We start from the raw sequence: 24,586 nt of genomic DNA on the forward strand, positions 1-24,586 counted from the left end.
ATTTTTCTGGTAATGACTTTGCAATTAGGTGGAAAGTCTACCAATTCAAATGCTATCTCTTAAAATTATATTGGAACTAAAAGTGACAAGACAAAAAGAAGAGAATACTGTATAGAAAAGCTTCATCCAGCACCACAGTTAATCATAATATAACTTCTGAGGGCATAATTGAAATGTCCTGTGCAAAAAAAACCCAACTTATTTATCTTCAATTTTTATAATTTCTGAATTTTGAAGAATGTGCAGATCAGTGAAAATCTGAAGTTTTCATCCTCAGAATTTCTCAAATTAGTATTTTAAAATATATAAGGATTTAACTCAATGTTTTCTTGAAGCAAATTCTTCTTTTGACTTAAATGCTTAGATCTGTCAAAAAGCACAGAGATCTTTGTGTGAGAGGGGACATTTTGATTACAGTAGGTTATTTTGGGGGTGGACAGGGAAGCAGTACTGTACAACTCTAAGTAACACAGATGACTGAAAGCTTCTGTCATACCAGATATCAACATTTAGCATGCTTGAAAGAGAGTCTATGGACATAGAGACATTCACATCAGACTTGAAATGTCATGTTAGTTTCATGCAAGGTTCAGATAATAAACAAAGACATTTTTAAGCTCCTTCCTGCCTGACAAAAATGGCTCACAAAACTGATGAAATTTAAAAATTCATTGTGGAATGAGCACCAGAGAAGTCCCTAATGATGAAGGCTGGCAACCTGTCAAGAAATTTTTCTGATTGCCTTAACTCATGATGACACAGAAATGTGTTTGGGTTCCATTTTTATTGTCCTGCTACCCTCACAAGAATAGAAGTGAACTAAAATATTCATTAGTAGTCTTGTAAATAAGTATGTTGCTTCCTCATTTTAAGCTAAATTATTTTTAAAAATTTGTATACCCTTTTTCATTCCAGTACCTAAAATTGTATTAAAGAGATTCTGTGGCTCACCCTGCCCTAAACACAAAGCAGTTCCAGTCAATTGGAGATAATAATGTAGGATATTGTCATGATGGAGAAAATGAAGCTCCATAGGGAAGCAGCAAAGCAATGTCTCAAAGAGACACACAAAATCAATATCCCCAGCCATTCATTAGTGTGCCCAACAGGAGAAAGAACCAAGATGCCTTTCTAGGGTGCCAATGAACCAGCTCTAATGAGCTGAACATGTGGCAAATAACCACTTACCAGTCTTGTGTATCAAATGGGTACAGCATCCAGCTCTGGGGTCTTCAGCACAGGAAAGATGTGAACCAAATTGAGAGGGTCCAGAACAGGGCCACAAAAATGACCAGAGGGCTGGAACATATCTCCCATGAGGAAAGTCTAAGAGATTTGGGATGGTTCAGCCTGGAGAATAGGAGGCTCAGGGGAAACTTAATATGACATTTCGGTACTTGAAGAGGGCTTACAAGAAATATGGGGCCAAACATTTTAGGAGGACCTGTTGTAATAGGACAATTGATAATGGCTCTAAATTTAAAGAGGGGAGGTTTAGGCTAGATTTCAGGAAGAATTTTTTTTACAATGAGGGTGGTGAAATGCTAGAACAGATTTCCCAGAGTGGCAGGGGACACAGTCTTGAAAGCATTCAAGGTTCAAAGTCAGGTGTTCTATGCAAACAGCAATATACACAGAAATTATATGCAGAAGAATTATATGCAATACTGCTTAAATTGGATTACAGTAATCCCAAATACAGTGAAGAAGCAGCTGACTTCTCATATTGCAACCTGCAGATTTTAAAGGGAAAAAAATGAAGCTGTGGAGCAGAAGACAAACAAGTTTTGGAAAACTAAAAATATTTTTTTATGGAAAGTATTATTTTCTAATAATAAATAATATACCTACTGAAGTGTTTGCATTAATGAAAAAAGGCAAAAATATAGTCTGGGTAGGAAAAAGAAGAATGTGATCCCAAAGAAAGAAAGCAGTGGTGAATAAAAGTGCATTAATTATAATATTTGTTTTATCTTGTTAGAAAACACTATTATGAATACTAATGTAAAAATTTCATTTTTTTGCTTGTTTAATGAAACATGTCCTAGATATAACTATTCCAAAATTTGCCACGAAGGCTACATATTTACAGTAGGTATTATTCAATTTGCAGACAAAGAATGGATGCTAAGTCCTAGTAAATAAAATTTTGAGCTATCAGTCTTTTTCAATAGCCAGTCTTGTCCATAATTAAACTTTTCCATAATGTCCTACTGACATTATGCAGTCATAGTTAAAATTATACAAACTGTCCTGGGATCTGGAAAGAAAAGATTGGTCTCCTCTCAAGGTGAGTACCCACATAAACAGTTAGCTACAGAATAAGTTTCACTTTTACAATTTCTCCTTCTGCCCTGTAAATCTTGATTTATGACATGTGCAGTGACATTGTTTCAACAAGGGGATTGTAAGTACCCCATTATAGAACCATTGATTGATGCAGATTTGCCCTCGGCAGAGACGAGAACTGAACAGAGCTCCCATACATCCTGAATAAATGTTGCAATGACTAGGAGGCCTTGAGGACGTGGTGTAATGCCTGTCCTATTGCCACCACCTCATTCTCCTCTAAACACAATACTGGTTAGAAGGAAGGATGATAGGTAACAGCCTTCAGGAGTAGGTTACCCAGGTGGATAGAAAAGCACTTAGAGTCCTCATAAGAGGACAGGAGTTACCCTTGTCCTCAGCTTTTTAAAGATGATATGGCCACGTTATGCCTTAAGCTGCACCACTTGATGACTTTATGGGCAGATACTGTGCTGAGGTACCCAGCCCTCATCATGCTGTCTGAAAGCACAAATGTTACTTGGTGTCTTAGATAAGAGACAAATACCTTGAAAAGAGGCAAGGATAAATAACTATAATATATATTTTAGTATTTTTCAATTACTTTTTAAAGAGCAGTTGAAGGTGAAATTTATCTAGCTTTGAAATTTATCTAGCTCTACCTCCTTGCTGAAAGCAGGCTCAGTTACACCAGACTTCATAAGAATTCAGGATATTATGCAAACAGATTTTGTATATTCCCAAGGATGGAGACGGCACAATGTCAGCACAACCTGTTCCAGTGTATGATCACCCTTAAAGTAAAATATTTTTTCTTATAATTGAATGGAATTTCCTCTGTTTCAATTTGCACCTATTGTCCCTTTTTCATTCATTGGATAAGAGGAGTCTGTCCTGCTCCATCAGGACCCATTAATAAGATGTGCACATACACACACACACAAAACCACACATACCCCCACACCCTTCTCTTTTTGACGATAAACAGCCTCAGCTCCCTCAGCCTGCCATTGTACAACAGATGCTCTGATTCCCTAATCTAACTCTCTCAGCTCCTTGCTGCAACTAGAGAGAGAGGTGGACATACCTCTCCTGTGCTCTCCTGTACTGCCTCTTGTGACAGCTCAGTACAGGACAAAGCACTCCAGATGTGTGTCACCAGTGCTAACTAGAGGAGAAGGTTCACCTCCTTCACCTGCCAGCAACACTCTGCCTAATGAAGCCAAGGAAAGCTGGCTTTCTTTGCTGCAGGAGCACATTGCTGGCTTCTGGTCACCTTGATGTGCACCAGGACTCTCAGGTCATTTTCTGCAAAGATACTTTCCACATCCTGACCCCCAGTCCATAGTGGTGCATGGAGCAGCTGCAGGACTTCGCATTTCCCAATTCTGAGAGAATTCTGAGAGAGTTTAGTGCTCTCTGAAAGCCAAACATTTTACCTGGTCATGCTTCAGCATTGCCAAAATTTTGCAGGATGCACATGGAAGTGACAGTTTTAGAATAAAATACATCTACTGTCTTATGAAAAAATACCCTTCTCTAATCCAGCATTTACTGCCATCTCACCACCTCTAGTTCTCCCTTCCTCTGCCCCCATAAAAATCCCACCCAAAGTAAAAAATCCCAAACTAAAACTTATTTTACCAGCAAGATCTTCAGAAAATTGCTCCTATTTTTAATTTACTGCTGTCTACTCTACCTTGTAGTACCTTTTCTTTTCCTACCCTACATCTAAAATCTTATTTTAGATGAAAAAAACAGATAGTATTTGATGATGAACTGAGCATTTCAACTCACCTGAAAACACATTGGCAATTTCAACCCTTGTCTGCTCCTTAGCAATATCGTTCAAGAGACAGCTTGTCTGCTTCTCAAAATAAGTCCAGCAGGTTCACAGCTTGCAGTTTGGATGTTAGAGTAAACCAGTAGTTTCTAATTTCCACTCAGGAAGGCAACGGTTTCTTTGAGGGCATTCTTGGCTACAGAAAGTTAACATTTCTGAGACAGGATACTGATACCAGAAACACCATTTCATCCTGCTCTAAAGAACAAATAGTTGAACTAGCAAATGAGCGAATGTAAAGGAACTACATTCTCTGTAAGTCCTATCAACTCTAGATGAAAATTCTAGCTTTTAAATCTTCATCTTTTCATAGTTTCTCATGATTTATTTTCCTGAGAAAATTTCCTACTATACACTGATCAAACATATTGCTGCATGATGAATTTAAGACTTCAAATACCAGCTTACACTGAGCACATCTGAACTCACTGCATCACAGAGATGAGTTCTTAAAAATACATTTTTTAAACATTTGTATGCTACCTCACCAAACTTTAATAATTCATGATTCCAGCAGCAACTAAGGCAACAAGAAACATTTAAACAATTAGCAAAGAGCTGCTCAGAAAATGTATTGGCTTCATTATCAACAGAATTCAGCTCTCAAACACAACCCTGTACTCTAACTCCAGACAACACCGTTTCCTCTCCTATAGCAAGGTTTGTGAGGAAGGGGCAAGATTTCCAGAAAAAGGCAAGAAGACATAGCCTCATACGCCTTTACGTCTCTGATGTGAGTGTTAATATGTCCAAGGAAATAATGACTTAAAAAGAAAATTCATAGGTGGCTTTAGAGAGCACTTCCTGAAAAACAGGATCATGCAGTTGCCAGATTTGCAGTGATGCTTTTTTATTTTGAATGGGTGCTTGCCAATTGTATATACAGACAGCTGTAGGATACTTTGATTTCTCTCTCCTACAGAATACTTTCTGGGAAGCTAACAGACACAGGACAGAAAAAAATACAGAATAGACAAAAAAAATTAGATCTTTGTGACTGTACACTTCTTAACACATGTGTAAGTGTCAAGTGTGTAAGTTAACAAATTGTGGTATGTCACTGAAGGAAAAAAAGTAGAGGGAAATAAGAGAAAAAAGAAAAAAGACAAAATAGAATAATTTCTTAAGCAAGTAATGTACTCTTTCCTCACTTTAAATATATTATAAAAGAATTGCATGTGTTATTTATCATGTAATCAAAAGCAGATTTTTCTGGATATTTTGGAACTGAAATTTAGCATCCCTTTTGCTTGATTGCACAAAATTAAACTAGACCTAACTCACAACAGATCTGATTAATAATTTGCCATTTCCAAGACAGAAATTTGCTCATAGTCATGATTTCATATCCCTCTCATTTTCTATCTATTTGCTGTAATGAAAGCAATTTACCATATTTGGATTTATTTCAGGTTTGTTTGCTGTTTCATGTTCTGATTTCTTTCCTAATTTTTTTTAAATAACTCACCTCCTAAATTATCCATGCATGCAAGTTAGTTATTTTTGTTCTTGCTGTCAAATCCAGTATATTACATCACTGTAGCTCAGGTAATGATTCATTTCTGAATGATTTGGTAATTTTCTAAATTCCAGACACTTTTTATAATACCATTTAAGATACCCCCTAATTTTTTTCTCTGAACTAGCAAAGGTTGCTAAGTGACAGGAATGTACTTATCTGACACATCAGTTGTAGGCATTTCAATGCAAAGAAACAATTTTACACACCCACATCATAAAAAAATAAACATTTTATTAGTACATGTTATGTAGAGATGCAGTTTATTTTGACTCAGCTTTATATGTGATATTTGGGCTTGCATGACAACAGTAAAGTGGTGGTTTTTTTTCCAGTCTCTATATCTTCAGGATCCAAGTGGGAATATAGTAATTTTACAAAAAGTTATTTTAATCCCTTGGTCATCTACAACTGGTATTTCTTTTAAAAAATGGCAGACACATTTCAAAAGGCTATAATATTGGTGTAATTTTTTAATAAAAACTATTTGTGTCTTTGACAAAAAGTGGAATTAAAAGACACCATTAATTATTCCTCTTCTTTGCTTTTCTGTATTTTAGTGTAAAATCTACAAATAAAATTCAGTCAGGATGATAAAGTGGATGTTGTGACACCCCATCAGTTATACAGACAGGTATAAAAATGTTTTGTATTGGCAACATATTCCCACTGTCACTTTTTTGCTTTTTTAAAATGTTTGGCTTTGCACATAATTGGACAGGTTAACATAGCTGTCAGTGAACAACTTCATAGATTTGGTTTTACAAGGTGAGAATTTTCCATAACTTATGAAAACTTTCATGTTAAATCAAAACCCTATACAGCTTTTCAAACTGTATCAATATCACATAATATCTATAATATCATTGGCAGGTAATTAAAGTTAGGAAAAAAACCTCAAACCCAGCTAAAATAATAATGGTTAGGAAAAAAAAATAAAGAAAGAACACTACTAACTGGTACCTTGTTAAAGAAAAAAGATCAGTGAAAATGCACAATTTACCACGAACAAGGTTGTAGTTTTACATTTGTAAAAATCAACAAAAGTACTCCTCAGTGAGAATACTTGTCACATAGACAATTATAAAGCAATAATTAAATTTGGTCAATAGCTTCTCACTAAATATATTTTGACTATGCATTAACAGAATTGTTATTAAGAACTTTACTGTTACTGACCATAATAAAAGCTCTTTCATATGTATGTATCAAAATACCTCTGTACAAATTTTGAAGTATTCTGAAAAGAAAGACTTTTTCTGAACTAAAAAAGTGTTCAGAAAAGTGGGTGAGAACTAAGTTACTGATCCCACAGTTTCAGATGTATGTGGCTGGCTGCCATTTAGACTAAAAGTTGGAGGACTGAACTCTCTAAATTATAATTTCACAATGAATTAAGCATTCAACTACACACTATTTCTCTTTCTTTCTTACTTTTTCTTTGTTCAAAAGTATGATAATTTTCTGCTTCATGTAAATCAATAGCAAAAACTTCCCTACTAAATAGATGGTCAATATTCCTGGCACTAAAGAGGAATTAAAAAGGAAAAAAAAATGAGGCATATGTCTAGATAAAACATTTTTTCCAAAGATAGCCTAAGATAGTAAATACAAAGGAAGAAAATCTTCTCATAAAATCTAACTAAAATGATTATTTTTCTTTAAGCATGAATCTATATCCCCTGAATGGTCTCCATTTCAAGGAAGATGAAAAGAATTGCAATTGTCTTGCATTCTTTTATTCTTTCTTTATATTTGCCATGGTTGTTAAGGATGTGCTATGGATTTTTATAAAAAGACATACAGAGTTATTTAACTTTTAATTTTTTTTAATTTTAAATTTTTTGAAAATATAAATAGTTAAATAAAATTGAGGAGCTTACTTTTTAGTATTAAGCTTCACTGCTCTTCCTTTGAAAATCTTTTGAGATATAACAACAAGCTTATACTACACAGCTCTTGTATGTAATTCATGTTTTTAACATTGTAAAAAAAATATTAAGGCTGCTTTTCTTTTACATATTTTTTGCTTATATTTATATCAAAATTTACAAATCTAGTCAATAATGTCCATTCAGATATTCTGTTATTTCCCTGAAATCAACATTTAGAATCAACTGAATATTTTTATTTTATCCCAAGCAAAAACTCAGTTGTTGGCTTAAATATTACTGACTGTTAATTCGCTCTGACATGTACTGAATCAGTGAAATGCCATTTTTAAATGTCCAAGATTTGGACAAATGTCCAAAATTTAGCCACAATTTATTTAAACTTTCTATTTTCAAAGCAAATAAACAAATTCAAAAAGAACAGAAGGTCTCTCTGTAAAGACCTGAAGAACATTATCTACCTTCTACCATGTACATGCTTTATGCTAAATGAATGTTAAGATTTATTCTCTGTAGGTTATCCTCTCACCTGTAATAGAGGTCAACATCACTACACAGGCTTCATGGGTCTGACATCTGAGCAGAAAGCAGTGATGCATACACACATCACTGCACAAACTCTGACATAGATACAGCTTACAACAGCTTTCAAACTATGCCTTTTCTAGTCAATAGATATTTTGCTTTTAACTTCAATTGGACCAGTGGCACAGCCTATCTTAGTAAAGAGTTTAAATATTATTTTATTTTTCTTGCAGATAGTAACTCTTCCAACAGCAATGGAAAAATGAGAGATCTGTGTCTTTGTATGGGAACCAATCTGATTTCTGAAAAGGGTATTTCACTTTGATATATATATTAACTTGGGTTTCTATTTTCTATTCAGCTATTAGGTTTCTATTTTATTTATCTATATTAGGTTTCTATTTTCTATTTTCTCTTCAGCTCTCAGACATCTGCCCATGACTTTAATCATTGTTTCTTACATTTCTGTACACACAGGTCTGAATACTGGGAATTTCTTGGGAGATTAGGGAGGCAATAAAGGCAGAACTCACACACTTTCCTTGAAAATCAAAGTGTGGGGAACATATCAAGAAAGGGGCAAGCAAATTAATTTGAGATCACATTCTATCACTTCTTCCTTAAGTAAGACTTTACATTGTGAATAGTGTCACTGTAGGGTGAAATACTCTTCAGTACAAGACCGTGCAGAGCAGCCAAGCCATTACTGGAGATCAACATGCACCTACAAAACAAATCAACAGAGACCTAAAATGACATTTTAAGACCAGTTTTAAGTCTTGTCTTTGACAATCAAATCAGAATGTAATGTTTGAAAATCTTTCTAGATTTAAAATTTCTTTGTAAAATTATTACAGGTGGTTGTATAGAAAAACACAAAGGCCCCAGCTCAGTGGTTCCTGTACTCAGGGAGTGGTGCCTTACTTTCTGAGCAACTGAGTAGTTCTTCAACGTGTGAATTAACCTGGTCTCAAGTGAAGAATGTCAGTTTTCAGAATTATCAAAGCAGGACTTCAGTTTCTGCATGAACCTTCAAGTTCTATTTAGGTGGACAGTAATCATGGTTCCCACTCCTCGGACTGAAAGCTGGATGTATTTCCGAGGGAAATCCTGTTGCCTAACCACAGCTTCTTGGGTAAACTGTAAATTGAAGTAATACTTCAGGATTCCAAGAGGGATGACAAATTTATGTTGACTTAGAAGGAAAATATAGTGTGTAAGTTAGGGATGGAAGGTGATACAAAGATTTCTTCTCTACATATGCTCTTTTAAATTATGTGGGGAAGGAGAATACAGCTTAGCAGGTTGTCTTAATGCTTGAATTGTGCTCTATTCTTGTTTTCAAATATACTAGAAAAGAAATTCCCATGAAAATAAGGGAAGAGAAAGGAACATTTGGAAGGTGATGCTCTGTACACAAATGTAGTTGTGCCCAAACAATAGTTAAAATCTCATCTCTGAAGCATGTTTGAACACATTAATCTATTGCCCTACCAGTTCAGGATGAAACTATTCTGGTAGAAAATCTCCTCTAAAATCAGTATGATTACATTGGCAATGTCCTCGTGGTGCAAAACTGAACTTAGTTACAAGAATCTAATCAAGTGCAGCTGTATTAAAATGGTCTTTACAGTCCTGTCTTGTGAATATTGCGTCATTCATATGCAATTTTAAGTCTAGATGTTTAAATGGCAAACAATCATACAAACCCGGGACTTCTGAAGGAATACGGATCACCTTTTTCATGGCATTTCTATTAAGCAAGTAAAACACAGGAGGAGATAATGGGACGTTTTGTGACCAAGCTTTTCTTCTAGTCTGCCTGTACCTGGGACGTGACTACCTTCTGCAGAACTTAAAATATTAATTTGAAGACATTGCTATGGAGACTCCAAACAGAAAAGCTCAACTACCTGGTCCCTCTTAGAACATTTAAGCTTTTAATCATAAAGGACACCGGCACACATGTGAACTTAATGTCTCTAAAGCGGGTTTCATACCGATGTGTCACTGCCATTTCAGCGGCAGAAACCGCGTGCCAACAGCAGTCCCCATAAGGACCGCAGATGGATACACAATGAGGAATTGTTTCCTTTAGCATCTATAGTCGTGCCGAGGCGCAATCGTGGAGATTTCGAGCCGCACTGTGCAGGTGAGGGGACGGGGACAGACAATTCCCTGGGCCACTTTTCTTACTGTCGAGACCCCTTGTCAGCCGAGAGCAAAGATTCCCAGAGGGGGCTCGGGGCGGGAACCGCCTGCGCTCCCTTCGCCTCTGCTCCGCTCCCGGCCCGGCGGCTCCCCCGCGCCACCCCTCCGCTGGCGGCCGTGGGCAGGCGCCGGGGGCCGGAGCCGGCTCTACCCCGCCGGGGCACAGGGCTCGGCCCTCGGCCCCTGCCCGCCGCACAGCCCGCTCCCGCCGCCGGCCCCGCAGGGCTGGCAGCAGCCTTTGCGGGGACAGGGACGGTCGCCCCGCGGCTCCTCCCACCCTAAAGCCGGCGGGCGCCGCCCCGGGAGCGGGATCGGGGAGCGGGGAGCGGGATCGGGGAGCGGGAAGCGGGAGCGGGGAGCGGGATCGGGGAGCGGGATCGGGGCCGGGGGCGATGCGAGCCCGGGGCGGGCGCGCTCCTCCGGCGGGGACGCGCGAGCGGAGCGGCGCGGGGGAAGGAGCGCTCCGCTCGGAGCGCTGAGCACCTGTGGGCGTGACCGCCGGCCCCCTCCTCCTCCTCCCGCTTCCTTTACTTGAGGGGCCAGCGCCGCTGTAGCGGCAGAGCCTGAGAGCGGAGCGGGCGGCGCACGGAGAGGAGGAGAGCCGCTGCCGACCCTCCGCCTAAAGTGTCCCGGCCGCCTCTCGCGCCTCCGCCCCGTCGAGCCGCAGGAGCGGTCGGGAGGGGAGCTCAGGCTGGACAGGCCGTGGGGGAACGGGGCTGTCGTCGCCCTGCGGGCGCTGGGCCGGGGCGCGGATCGCCCTCGCTGCGCGGAGCTGCCCGGCGGAGCCCTGCCCGGCCCCTCAGGGGCCCCCGCGGCCATGCTGGCCTGGGCCGGGGGGCGGCGGCGCCCTGAGCGGGGGTCGCCGTAGAGCCGCGGGCGGGCGGGCGGGGGAGGCGCCGCGCTCCGCCTGCGGGGCTGCCCCCGGGGAGGGGGAGGCAGGGGGAAGGACAGCAAGCGGAACAACTTCTGCAAATTAAAAACAGAAAGGGGAAAAAAAAAAAAAAAAAAGAAAAAAAAAAAAGAGGCTTGTTCGTGGGACATCGTCGAAGCTCAGTACCACGCGAGGTATCCAAGCTGCAGTGAAACCCTCCGTGCTAGTGAGCCCCACCACAGGGACAGGAGGGAAGCTGGCTGTGGCCACTGTTCCCAAGCCCCGCGTGCATTAGAGCAGCCTTGGCTTTCTGGCTGGAAGATGATTCCTGCAGCAGGAACAGGTTGCTGATGATGAGCAGCAGAGTCGTTGGAAGATGCCTTCCTTGAGGATTACACGTGGAGCAAGGCCATCAGTCAAGGGGAGAGCTGGCTGGTGAAACTGTCTGACTTTCCCCCAACGGGGAAGTGGCTTCAATGGCTCCATCTCCCAGGAGAAGCAGTAGGAAAGATGCCAGCGCCTTGCCAAGCATGTCCTCAACTTTCTGGGCTATCATGATCCTGGCTAGTCTCCTAATCGCTTACTGCAGTAAGTACATATTTGTCCTGGTGCTTTTGCTGGGCATACATCTACACCCTTCCCATGTGAGGTAACACTTGAGGCGCAGGCCAAGCTCTGAAGCTGGCAGGGGTAGGTACTGTGCCTTAGACTTTCCCCTCAGCACATCTCCCCCCACTCCCCTCTGGCAAAGCAGGTAGACTGGCACTTTAGTACTGCTGCTTCTCAGGAGAGTGAGATGTCCTTAGGTTGTACTGCTTTTCCAGTCCAAGCAGTAGCATCTCTTGGATTTTAGAAACAAACTTTCTAGCGGTAGTAACCCTGATCCACTGCTCACTGTTTGTTGTCAGATGTTACCAGATTGCTCTGAGGCTGCTCCCTCCACATACACACTCTCCTAACTCCGTCCACCTTCCATGAAAATGATGGTTTGCTTATGTTCATTCTTTTAGGAAGCACATGTTTCATCAAGTGACAGATATCTTAACATCCCTGGGATTATATGTGATCCTCTGAAATTCTACAGGAGCAAATCTTGGCACCTCCTTAGCATATCCTCAGCTGTTTAGCAAGTCAATATTGCCTATTTTAGAGCTGCATCGCAGGTTATCAGTAGAGTTTTTATATTATTTTTTTAAGGCTTGATTGATATTCCATTAATTACACTTGCAGATAAGACATCTGTAAGAATCAAGTACTTGGACTATAAATGCTTTTAAAGGTCTTTATTTTTTTTCCTGCTTTTTGGTTTGTTTTGGTCATTTTTGTTTTTCTTTGTTTTTCTTTTAGCAAGAATCATTTCAAGCAATTATATAACATAAATGGGGTTAATGTCCATAGTTCAAGTTAGCGAATGCACGTTGGTCTATAGCACCAGGGTGGGAAACTTGCAAAGAGAACAGAAAAAGCAGTTTTACACAATAATAAAAAAAAAATACGCAATTTATCAGGAAGGACCCACACAGCTTTGCCAAAATGAATCTACACGGTATTTAACCACCCTGAGCTGAATGGGGTCTGTAATTTACCCATGGTGCATATTGCTTTCATTAGCTGTAGCATAAAAGATTTTGCACTAGGCTTGTCTTGTTGAGCTGTAATAGGTGTAGGCTGTGATGAATAGGAAATAGCTGCTGGTTTGCAGAAGCATACCTGCTGCATTTCTTAACCCTCTATTCCATTCCCTCCAACTGTATTACATTCACCATTTTTCTGTGTGTGTGTGTTCTGGGTTTTTTTCAAAACAAGATCATAATTAATTAGGAGAACCTTTAATTCACCTTTGTTTTGCTTATTACAGGGGCCCTTTATACTGATGAAACTGAAAGTGGATTATTCTGAAAATAACATATTTTGTAATTATTTTTGTAATTTAGCACATTTTGCATTACACTTCTCATTAATAAAATCATATTAAAGAGGCCACACTTTAAATATTAATATTTTTCACATAATGCTTTATTCAATGTGTTAATATGGAGGATATAACAACATAGTAAATTTTAAAAGCATCTATTGTATCATGGGAGTGCATATTACAAAACAAATATTTCAGGTGTAAAGGGAATTCAGTTTGATATTAGTGATAGGAAATATTTTGTTAAGTTTGTGCTAGAAGTGTCCAAAGAGTCATGGGCTTCTTTTGAGGAGATATGAGATCTTTTGTGCATATATTTTTGATCAGCATGGCCTCAAAAAGAGTTAACCATGAACTCTGACACTTTAAAAATGATTTATTTTCAGCAATGAGAAGTTTGACAATGTTTTGTCCTAAGGAATGTAGTCGTCCATTTAAATTGTTACACACTGTTCATTGTTTATTTTTTTGCATTGTTTACTGATAAAAAATGCAAATGTTGGCTGATAATCTGAAGGCATTTTCTAGTGTGCTTAAAGACCAGTTTCCAATTAGTTCTCTCAGACAGTGTCGATGGTGTTCCTCAAATATGTAGTACACTCTTCATTTCATATAGCACTGAAAAGCACCATGCTGCTTAAAATATGCAGTGTCAAAACACTCCACCATTTGTGTAATGCTTCACTGATTTGACAATTGCAATTCCAAATGTTAATGAAGCATCATGAACATTTTCTCTAGTGGTAGTATTTGAGACATTGAAAAAAATGGTTTTTGCTCTGTGAAAAAATCAAGATAAAAAAAGTAAAGCTATTTCTAGGTAAAGCTGCACTTCAGATTTTATGAATTCTTTTATAAATGAGCTAAAGTTTAATCAGTCTTTTTTTCATCTGATGCCTTTTCTTGAAGAAAAGCAGATCTGGGTGTTGTGGGTGGGGGGGAGACACGATGACTTTTAAAAATGCTTTAAAAATAACAGGATTGCCATATTTCTTAGAAAGTAAAAGGAAAGAATTTGAATATGTAAGGTGGTCTCTACTTTCCCCCACACCTTGTTGTCAGGTACATGAAAGTATAACAATAAAGGTGAATATATTATCAAACTAATTATAGGAACCTAATGTTTTATTATCTCTCATTGTATCATTCTACTGAAAACAAACCCTGAGCCTCCAAAACAAAATCTGGGAAAGAACTTTTCCATTTTCCCTTTCTCAATAGCACTGTACATACAATTTTTGATCTATCTTAGCTATTTCCATTTTTAATCTGTTAGTCTGACAAAGCTTATTTCTGAATCAGTTATTTGAACATTGCTTCTCCTTCTCCTAATTACTTTGTGAATCCTTGTTTCTGGAAGTGTATTTGTTGTACAATAGTCATCCCAATTACCAGGAGCAACCAGTAAACACTATACTCTAAATTCCACTTGACAGATAAGCATATTTATAAAGAATGTTCTGGATGTACATATACAACACATTAGACTTTCATTTATATTTTAGTATCTGAAGTCCAATTATATTCCTATTGGTGTGATAAAATGATAAACTGATAATTTTTTCTTTCTTAAATGTTTAGATTATACTTAGGGATAATGGCTCCATCCTATGGTGGAAGAGAAACCTGCATCAAATCAATTAGGTTAGTTGCTATAGTGATAAATATAATGTAATATTTTCCATCTGAAGGAAAATGGTCTGATTTGGTAGGCTCTCAACAGGGGAAGACAAAAACAAAGTAGTAGAAATAGGCTATTTATGGTCCTTGGTGTGACCAACAAAGAGTTATTTTACTCAGCAGAAGTATCATTAAATGCAAAAACAGCCTCAGAAGGCTCTTCTGGTAGAGGGTGGCCACCTTCATGGCAATTCAGAATTCAAAGAGTTGTGACATTTTTGGATTCCAGACATGTATCTCACATACCTGTTTAATGAACAGGAGTAAACCAGGGAGAACTACCTACAATGAATACCCCACACTGTGTTTTTTACTGTTTTTTTACTGTTGTAAAGGTAAAATGAGTAGTTGTTTGTTGGGTTTTTTTTTCTTCTTCATAACTGGAGTATGAATTTTACCATGTTAGAAAGTTTGGTCAAATTAAGGAAATTCTATGTGTTATCACAGCTGCCTGCTAACATCAGGAATCTAAATAACATGGTTTTGATTCAGAACTATATTTTAGTGCATTTATTCAGTTGAGTTTGCTATAAATACTGAGGAGCTTTTTATATGTAAATGCTAACTTTTTAAGCAATACATGAATCAGCTTTTAGCAGAGTTGTGGCTGTTACAAGCTTTTGCTTTTCCTTTTTTATACTGTTTTTTAAGGCCAAGGAGTAGAACATTAGAGCCCTGTGCTGTTCTGTTAAGGTAATATTTCTATGGGTGAGTAAATGGGGTTTTTTTGAAAGGAGTTACTAAAACTGAATGGTACTTGAAAAATTTGCCTTCTTGCTTTGAGTATTGTGTATGGAAGACAGCAGTATGAAACCCAGCATTTATGTTTACTCAATGGTGATAGTACTAGGAAAAAGGAAGCTGAAAGTCCAAAATACAAAATATTTCCCATAACATAATACAGAGATATTTTTGCTACTGGTGAGCAGGGCTTACACAGAGCCAAGGCCTTTTCTGCTGTCCTTATTGCCACATGGTGAGGAAACTGCGGGTACATGGCAGGTTGGGAGGAGACCCTGCCAGGACAGGTGACCCCAGCTGACCAAAGGGGTACTCCAGACCATGTGACATCATGCCCAGTATATGAAATGGGGGGAAAAAGGAGGGGAGGTTCAGAGTGGTGGTGTCTGCCAAGTCATTGTTACACATGATGGAGCACTGCTTTCCTGGTGACAGCTGAACACCTGCATGCCCATGGGAAGGGATGAATTAATTTCTTGTTTTGCTTTGCCTGTGTGCGTGGCTTTTGTTTTCCCTATTAAATGATTTTTATCTCAACCCTTGAGTTTTCTGGCTTTTACCTTTCTGATTCTCTCCCCAGTCCTGCTCATGGGGAGAGAACGAGCAGCTGCCTGGGTCTTGGTTCCCGGGTTCCTGGCTGGGGTTAAACCACGAAAAAATATTATATTCTATTAACCTTACCTTAAATTGACACCCTGTTCTTATTAGGTAGACACGGCTCAGTTGAGAAATACCTTTTCATTGTCCTGTTCTGGAGTTGCTTTCTGTCTAAAAGACACGGGCTACTATGGTCTCCAGGTCTTATTGTTTCCTGATTTGCGACTGCCGGCAGGAATGGCAATTAACTGTGGCAGTCACCTGGCCACTTCTACAGCAGGAGCTACCATATCATCATGCACAGGATACTGAACAGCTGTTAGATGGCAAATGGTCACTGCCCATTTACATTGGATGCAAACAAGTCAGCTCTGAATGAAAGCCTGCAGCTTCTGTTATTGATCTGTTATCATTCAACTTCAAAAGTGAAAAACGCAGATTTTAAAGCTTTGAACTTGATGGTCTCTATAACATACTAGTAACCTGTTAATGTGAGTAGCAAATTGACTCTGAGATTGTCTAACCAGTTGTGTTGTAGTCTGTCCAGATGATGTATTACATAGAAGTCCTCAGCATCAACATAAGAAATGTCTTCTTACTGCTTTGAATATTGGATTCGACCCTTTCAGGCTACGTAAGCACCATTACAATTTCTCAAATGTGTTTGAATTCTGGCAATTCATACTTCCATTGTAAGTAGAACCACTGATGTGGATGAATGACGGGAAGTAGGTTGGGAGGGGAAACTTGAAGAAAATGGATATTTTCAATTAAATATGTGGTAGAGGAGTATTCCATGTCTTTCAGCAGGACTGACAAGACAGAGCTTGAGACCTCTTTGACAGTTTTCTTTGTGCTGTTTATGTAATGTACTATTTTTTTCGTACTGTATACTATGAAAATAGTGATTTTCATTGCTATTACTGGAGTAAGCCCCCCTGCTCCAGCTAAAGGCATAAACATAAGCTAGATTAGATCTTCTTTTACTGTGGTCCCAGTAATCTTTTAGTTTTTCCTTACTGACACCAGTGAAGAAATGGTAGAAAGTCCTTCACTGAGCTTAGCCCTTAGGAGTGGATATTTTCCCATTCGTTCCCTGCTAGAAGGGGATGGTATGAAATATCTGTTTTTAAGATGCAATTTAGTGCTTTCTTAGAGATTGCTCTAACCATAAGGCTATTACCTGAAAAAAAACCATTGACAGCTAGTCTAGCATCTGGCATGTCAAATATTGTTCATTAGAGGTGTGCCGTGAATGTTGTCAATAACTCAAAAATGCACCTAAATACTGTGCTTCATATAAAAGTGTTAGATATACAGGCAAATCCAAACAGGTTTGATTAGCCACAGTCTTCCTGGTCTGCATATTCTTTGTTGCTAAATTCAAACTAGAATGTTTCCATGCTTAGTCTCATGTTAGATCAGGTGTGTTGTTCCACTGCTGGGCTGGAATCTATTTATTTTTTTCTGTGTTTAAATCTAAGTTAGACTGCTTTTTGCACAGATGGTTGGCAAATTTGCTTATTTTAGATGTTTTGGAATATGCTTCCTGGATATGCTTTTATGTTAGCCCTACAAATAGGAAAATGTTATGTGGTGACTATTTGAAAATATATGAACTGTATTTAGACTATATTTTCCAATACTTTTGGTATGGAGGTTTATTTCAAAGACATTGTGCATGTTTTTAAATAAAAGGACCGTTCATGAATAACATGTTAAATTTGTAGATGGTTTTGCTTTTATGTGATGATCTTTGGCTTTCTTCCAAATTGTGTGGCCTGTGTATTATTTTGATCTCTGACCAGACTGGTTCTCTGGATGTCTTTCTTCAAACACTTGATTGCTCTCAGATAAGAGAAAATCATCTAAGTGGGGTGAGGAGTATGACTATTTTTAAAAGGGGTCTCTGAGCAACAGCCCCTCTGGTTTTCTCCTGAGTAGCATCCAGTGACTCAATATCATCTATGCTTTTGCATGTCCTAACACTTCCCTTTGTTGTCTGTAGTACAGTACAGCAATAAGGAAATTGCTTCTCTAGAAGAAAGTGTTATTTATTTTTACAAATTATATGCTGTTGTTGGAGAAAACATAAACCATATGTAGGGAGACCTCTATCTTCAATTTCTCTTGTTAGAATGCCTTTCAAGGCACTCTAAAAACAAGGTTGGTGTGATTTATTTATAGTTCTGATGATCTTTTTGATTGTCGATATATGTTTATTAATTTTGTGTTTTTCTGCCTCATAAAATCATAGAATGCTATGTGATGGAAGGGACCTTTAATGGTCAGCTAGTCCCAAACCCCCTGCTATGGTCAGGGATACTTTCCACTTGACCAGGTTGCTGAGACCCCCATCCAGCCTGACCTTGAGCAGTTCCAGGGATGAGAACTTTTCTGAGCAACCTGTTCCAGTTCCTCAACACCTTCAAGTTAAAGAGGTTTATTCTAATATCTAATCTAAACCTCCCCTCTCAATCTGAAGCTACTAGCACTTCAAAACATTACCCCTTATCACTAAGTGGCCCAGTGAATGGTCCCACTCCTAGGCTGCCTCATTCTCTTGCAGCCTGAGTTAACCCATGCCTTTATCTGACCCTTGACTAAAAGAATCCTCCTCCACTGTTATATCCTGCTCTTCCAACAGGAGAGTGTTTTAACAGGGCAGGATCTTATGAAGTTTTTAGGATCACATACTTTTCATAATAAAGTATCCTTCTGCCTTTGGCTGCAACTGAAAGTAGCAATTTATGCTATGACCCCGTTGTTCATTCTGGTATTTCGAAGGTCTGGAACTGGGACTGTCTCTGGTTTGGTTTTGTTTGGAGGTTAAGTCCAGAACATAGTTAAACAGATGTGTTCTGTTTTTATTTTCTGTACCAGAAACTGACTAAAAGCCCAGAGCAGAGTACCTAGGAGATTGGCAATGTTTCAAATTGCAGGTTATGTTGGTTGGGTTAATTCCTATTTTTTCATCCATTGTAGGGGAGAATTTTACTGACCAACTTTATTGAAGCACAGCTGTAGAACCTAATGATTCTGTTACATGTCATTTGAGAGAAAGGTCCTTAAATCTTACAGAAATGAGAAATCACTAAATATGGAAAATAAAAATAATAATAAAACAAAAGGTAAAATGGGAGTTCTTTATGAGTTCTTGTTAAAGTTCTTGTTAGTCCCGATATAATTTATGGTGCTTTGACCTTTGCTCTTGGAACTCTTTTTTCTTCTGATTAACTTATAATACTGATCTTGACAAATATGTTCCAAGAGATGATACACTGACAAATAGAGATACCTTTAACCCTGAATGCCTCTATCACTTTTCATAGTCTTGGATGTCAATATTCCTTTTAGTGGATATTTAAATTTTCCATTGAACTAGACCAGTGCAAAGTTTGGCAGAACATCTTAGCCAGATGACAGAAGTGGGTTTAAGCTAAGCTGTTACACTGTTAATTAAGTGGTTCAGTTGAATGCAGAAATGTTGAAAAGCAGTGGGAACAGTGGCTTCTGGAACTTCTGCCAGACCCACAGGAAGCCACAAAAGTGATCAGGGGGCTAAAGCCTATGAAGACCAGTAGAGATTGGAATTATTCAGCCTGGGGAAAGGAAGGCTTAGGGAAGACCTTACTTACAATCTTGCAGTATTGTCAAGGGGGCTTGTGAGAAGGATGGAGAGAGTCATTTTACCAAAGCCTGTAGCAACAGGACAAAGGGCAATAGTTTAAACTGAGAGTAGATTCACATGGGACATAAGAAGTCTTACTGTGAGGGTGGTGAGACACTGACACAGCTTCCCAGAGAAGCTGTGGATGCCCAGTCCCTGGAAGTGTTTAAGACCAGGCTGGATGGCACTTGGAGTAACCTTGTCTAGTGGAAGGTGCCCCTGCCCATGGTAGATAATCTTTAAGAGATCCTTCCAACCCAAACCAGTCTATGACTTTTGTTATCTTGCTTTAAATTAAACAATTAGATTTTTCTTTTACTGGGGTCCCACTAATCTTTCAGTTTTTCCTTACTGACACTACTGAAGAAGTAGTAGAAGGTAGAAAGTCAAATACAAATGTAAAAGATATTGAGAGTTTACCTGTTACTGATAGCATTCTGTTACTGAATAGCATTGTGTTATTGGAAGGGTTCACTGTTTTCTCATATTTTGAACCAAAATGAATCTTCTATTTAATTGTACCTTGTGTAGACACTTTTCTTCTTTGCAACCTAAAAGAAATGCTGCTGGTTTTAATATTTATTTTGTACACTGAACAAATTCCAATGTAGTTCTGTGTATCACCTTGAATCATTAAAAACAGAAAAACAGAAAATTCTTTCCTGAATTGAACTAATGTAATAACCTGAGGTATTACTGAAAATAATTTTGTTGAAAAATATCTGAAAGATTTTCCTTTTCTAAGTATCTACTGTCAGTAATGCTCTATTGAATATTCATTCTAAGGTGAGAATATATATAGTTTTGTGTATATGTGTGCTCAGTAAAAAACATATCAATATTTAAAATAAGATGCTTTAAAGTTAGATTTCACCAAATGTTACTGTAAGGTAGTAATTTTGATGAAATTATCTGCTCTAAAGCATTTGACCCAATGTGTGCTTGTAGAGCATAATAACTGGATTAATGATAAGAAGATACCATTTCAAAGAATGTTCACAGATGTTTTCATTTTAAGTTATCAGCTTCACCCATGAAACAAAAAAACAAACAAAACCACCAAACCCAAATATATGTTGTGGAAGTCAGATCCTCATAGATTAAAAGGAACAGATGACAAATAATTTCACTTTCATCTGAAAAGGACAGGTCTTTCATTACTTTAGATTTCTGCAGTGTAGTCATCTATAGTTACCATAATCTCATTTTAAAGTCAGTGAAAGTGTAAACGTTTTCACAATGCAGTCCATGTGACTTTTTTAAAATACATTATAGAGTTTAGAGTTTGATGTAAATTGTGCTGCACAAGTGCTTGTCTTTGTTGGCAGATAGATAGCTTGCTAAGATTTTATTGTATGTGTTATTACATTAATCCAGTCCATCATTATAGCATCTTTAGGATGTTGCTCTTCCTATTTTCAAGGCCCACATTTAATATTGAAATGTTTAATGCCAAGTAACTGGTTCAGTATTTCTGTAAGGAAGAAAAACACAGAAAAATGGGTTTGTGATACAGATTGATTAAGACTGTAGGTCAAGATATTGAATTAATGCAGCAAAGGATTTGTACAGTTCGAGGGATGTAGTTGGCATAAATTACTGGGATTTTCTGAAGACATCTTTGCAAACAGTTTGTATCCTGAATATTTTTTTTCAGTGTTTTGTCTTACTGTAAATTCTCCAGTTTCTTTGCCAGTATTGTTACACTCTGGACTCTAAAAATACTGTCTTCCCCCAGAAGTTGCAACCTGTGTGAATTTTGGAGTGTACCAAAGGTTATCAGCTTTACTATTCCTTTTTTCTCTTTTTTAAGCCTCTTCCATATGAAATAATATTGAACACATTTTCAACATGCAGAGTTTTATAGTGTGGTTAAAACATATGAAACACTTTCATCTACTACTGATTTAGGTAAGAAAAGGTTTAAAAGTGAACAATGTGTGCATGTTTATAAGAAGCTGCAGAGGCAAAGAAGACCTGAAATGCTTACCTTGAATATAAAAGCAGATATGAAGAAAATAAAAGCTTTGTATGAAAAATGTTATGTGGTTATTTTTGGGAGGATATTGGGCTTTATGATGTGAGATGTTCCTCCAATTTTCCATTCTTCAGTGTAAGTGCTATTTTTACAGTTCTTTTCATCTGGAGAGATTTGTTGCCTTCTATAGCTCATTGTTTTATAAATATGTTTTTGTTCAAGGAATATATTGCTTTTCATCTTTTTCACAGTAAATATATCTTCATGGATTCTTTGTCTAAAAGCTGTTCAGTTCTGGTTGTGCTGCCTGTGTAACCACAGATCTCTACCTTTGTCCTGTCTACAAATGTAGAATGCCTTGCTTGTCATGGTTTAGAAATGGTAATCTCAAATTTAGTACTATTGCCAAAAAAAACCCCAAACGTGTTTCCCCCTCCACCCCACCTCCAACTGAAGGCACAAAACTTTATGGATTGAGAGAAGAACAGTTCACTGGAAACAGAACTGAGATAAGGAATGAACAGTAACAGCAGCAATGGTGTTATAAAAGTGTGCAAAAGAGAGTGATTCCCATGGGAAAATGGTGACTGCAGACCTTAGGAGGATAAACAAGACCAGACAGTTCCTCTGACATGTTTTCTTGACCAGAAGAAACCCCTTTTCCCAAGAAGTGAGAGTGCCTTTCCCCATCACCTGGCAATGAACCTGAGGTGGTATGGAATTATCCTTCTTTCCTAGACATGCCCCCTCTCAGCGACTGCTAAAAATTAGCCCTGACATTTGATGGCAATGTACATATACCAAAATGTTCTTTGGCATAAATATTACACTGCCTTCATAGGATTGACATTGTATTGAGAATAAGTAGTATTAAGAATAATTGTCTGTTGTTTTCTCTGATAATTCATCTCTTTATAGAGGAAAAGGATGTCCTTTAGAATCTTCAACTTCACAGAGTGAAACTAATCTTTTCCTTAGTATTTTAACTTAAGCATGGACACAAATATCAAATGTCTTATTTCTTAGTAAATTTCCTGGAAATTACAGGTTTGTTTTTTGTTTTTTTTTTGTCTCCATCAAAGACCAAGTATATAGAACACAAGAAAACATCTCCTATGTAATCTTATTAGAGCATATTCCCAATATATTTCATTACCTTTCCTTTCACTGTTTATAATAAATGATAACCATTTCCTTCCTTAGGGCTTCTTTTTGAATTTAGTGTTCAGTGTTGGCATTGAGTTCCAATATTAGTTTCCTATCTTTCGTATTTTTCAGTTTTGCTTCTTTATTTTTCTTATCTAAGGTCAGGTGAATTGCCCCTACTGTTTGTCTTGCCACTTTTTGAAGTGCTTTTCTGTTAGTTGGCGTGACAGGTACTGCTATGTGAATCACAGTTTGTCAGTGACTTCTCAGACAAATTAACTTGATATATGTGTAGAGATTTTTTCTCCCAAGTGCTAGATTTGCAGAGACTTGAGAATTGGGCTTTTTTTTATGTTGGTTTGTTTGGTTGTTTTTTTCCCCTACATCAGGTTCTCTGAGCCCAATTATAAGCATACTACAAGCATACTGTAGTCTTGAGTCTAAATACCTTGTTAGAATTCAGTTTAAATTTTCTTCTGCCGTTTTCAATTATTTTGGAAGTATATTAAGCAACAGATATGATTATGCACAAAAGCTTAGTACTGAAGTGCTAAGGAAAAAAATATGCTTTCAGTTTCAGTGCATGTAATTTGAACAAGCCTTTTAAGTTGCCAAAATGCTGGAGAGCCCTGGTAGATATGATGGTTATGTATCATTTGTCATGACAAGGGCCCCTAAATTTCAGATGCATGTCAATATTACTGAGGTCTTATATATTTCATGTGACAAAAGACACCTATGGTTTGGCTGAATAATATCCAGTTTTCCAGGAAGAGGAACAACTGTCTTAAAAGTGGGTGTCAGGAAGCTAAAACTGAAGTCATAGCTAGTTGGTTTTGGTCTTTGTTTGAAAGTGATGGTGACATAAAGCATATGGAATGAGAATTACAGAGCTCTACTGTAAAGTCAAATAACAACATTTCTGAAGTATGCTTTTGACCAATTTTGTGTTCTTACTTTGCTTCTGATTTACTCTTTTCAGTGTATATTTCTATTAATTCACACATTTAGTATCTCAGTGTAACACTGTAGCTGAACTTAAGTGATCAAAATGTAGAATTCTTTCCCCACATCTCTAAATCTGCACTTTTTTTTTCTTTCATGGAAGATCTGGGATAGTGCCATGAGTTAGGCATTGTTGCTGCTGTCTAAATTTTTAATTTAACTTCAGTTAGAAGGAAAAAAATACATATTTCAAGAAATAATGGAGAGGTAAAATTTGGAATTAAATCAGGTACATGTGCTAGAGAACTGTCAGAGAAAATTCTGTCATTAAGTAATGAAAGCTTCTGAATCCACACTGTGGCTTTTCTGTGTTTTGGTTGCTTTTCCTCTTATCTACATCTCCCTTATCTTACGGATCTCTTTTTTTTTCCCTCTCCTGTCTTGGTGTCCTAGTCACATGGTTTTGCTGGCAGACTTGCACAGTTCAGATAAAAACAAAATAAGCAGAGGGATACACATATGAGAAGACCATTTGATAGTCTGGATCATCCACTTTAGTTTTGCTTCACTGGAAACAAACGTGTCTCTCTTTGTCTTTCCCACAGGCACCTGAGTCTGAAACATTACTGCTAGTCAGAAAGCTGTTCCTGCTGAGAGCATACACTCTGCCTCCTTGCTTAGTGCCAGAACTGTTGTAGCGGAGGAATTAAAGTGGTTACAATCTGTCAAAATGTTCCTTCCTAGCTTTTGTAGTATTTTAGCTG

General features: G+C 38.0%; 1 protein-coding gene across 9 annotated transcripts in view; it reads left to right on the forward strand.

The window, feature by feature from the left end:
* The first annotated feature begins 11,200 nt into the window (after positions 1–11,200).
* Positions 11,201–24,586, forward strand: part of TAFA5 (TAFA chemokine like family member 5) — a 473,208-nt gene continuing 459,822 nt past the window's right edge. For 7 of the 9 annotated variants that reach the window (XR_015286155.1, XR_015286156.1, XR_015286157.1 and 4 more), the window contains exon 1: positions 11,201–11,738. Coding sequence is in view for 5 of the 9 variants with exons in the window: in XM_086886872.1 (XP_086742998.1) it covers positions 11,627–11,738 (112 nt within the window). In the remaining 4 variants the exon portion in view is untranslated. The remainder of the gene's footprint in view (positions 11,739–24,586) is intronic. The other 2 variants (XM_086886877.1, XM_086886874.1) reach the window with 1 other exon arrangement.

Source organism: Cyanistes caeruleus, chromosome 4, assembly GCF_971803275.1.
Source record: "Cyanistes caeruleus chromosome 4, bCyaCae1.hap1.1, whole genome shotgun sequence".
In the NCBI taxonomy this organism is placed as follows: domain Eukaryota; kingdom Metazoa; phylum Chordata; class Aves; order Passeriformes; family Paridae; genus Cyanistes; species Cyanistes caeruleus.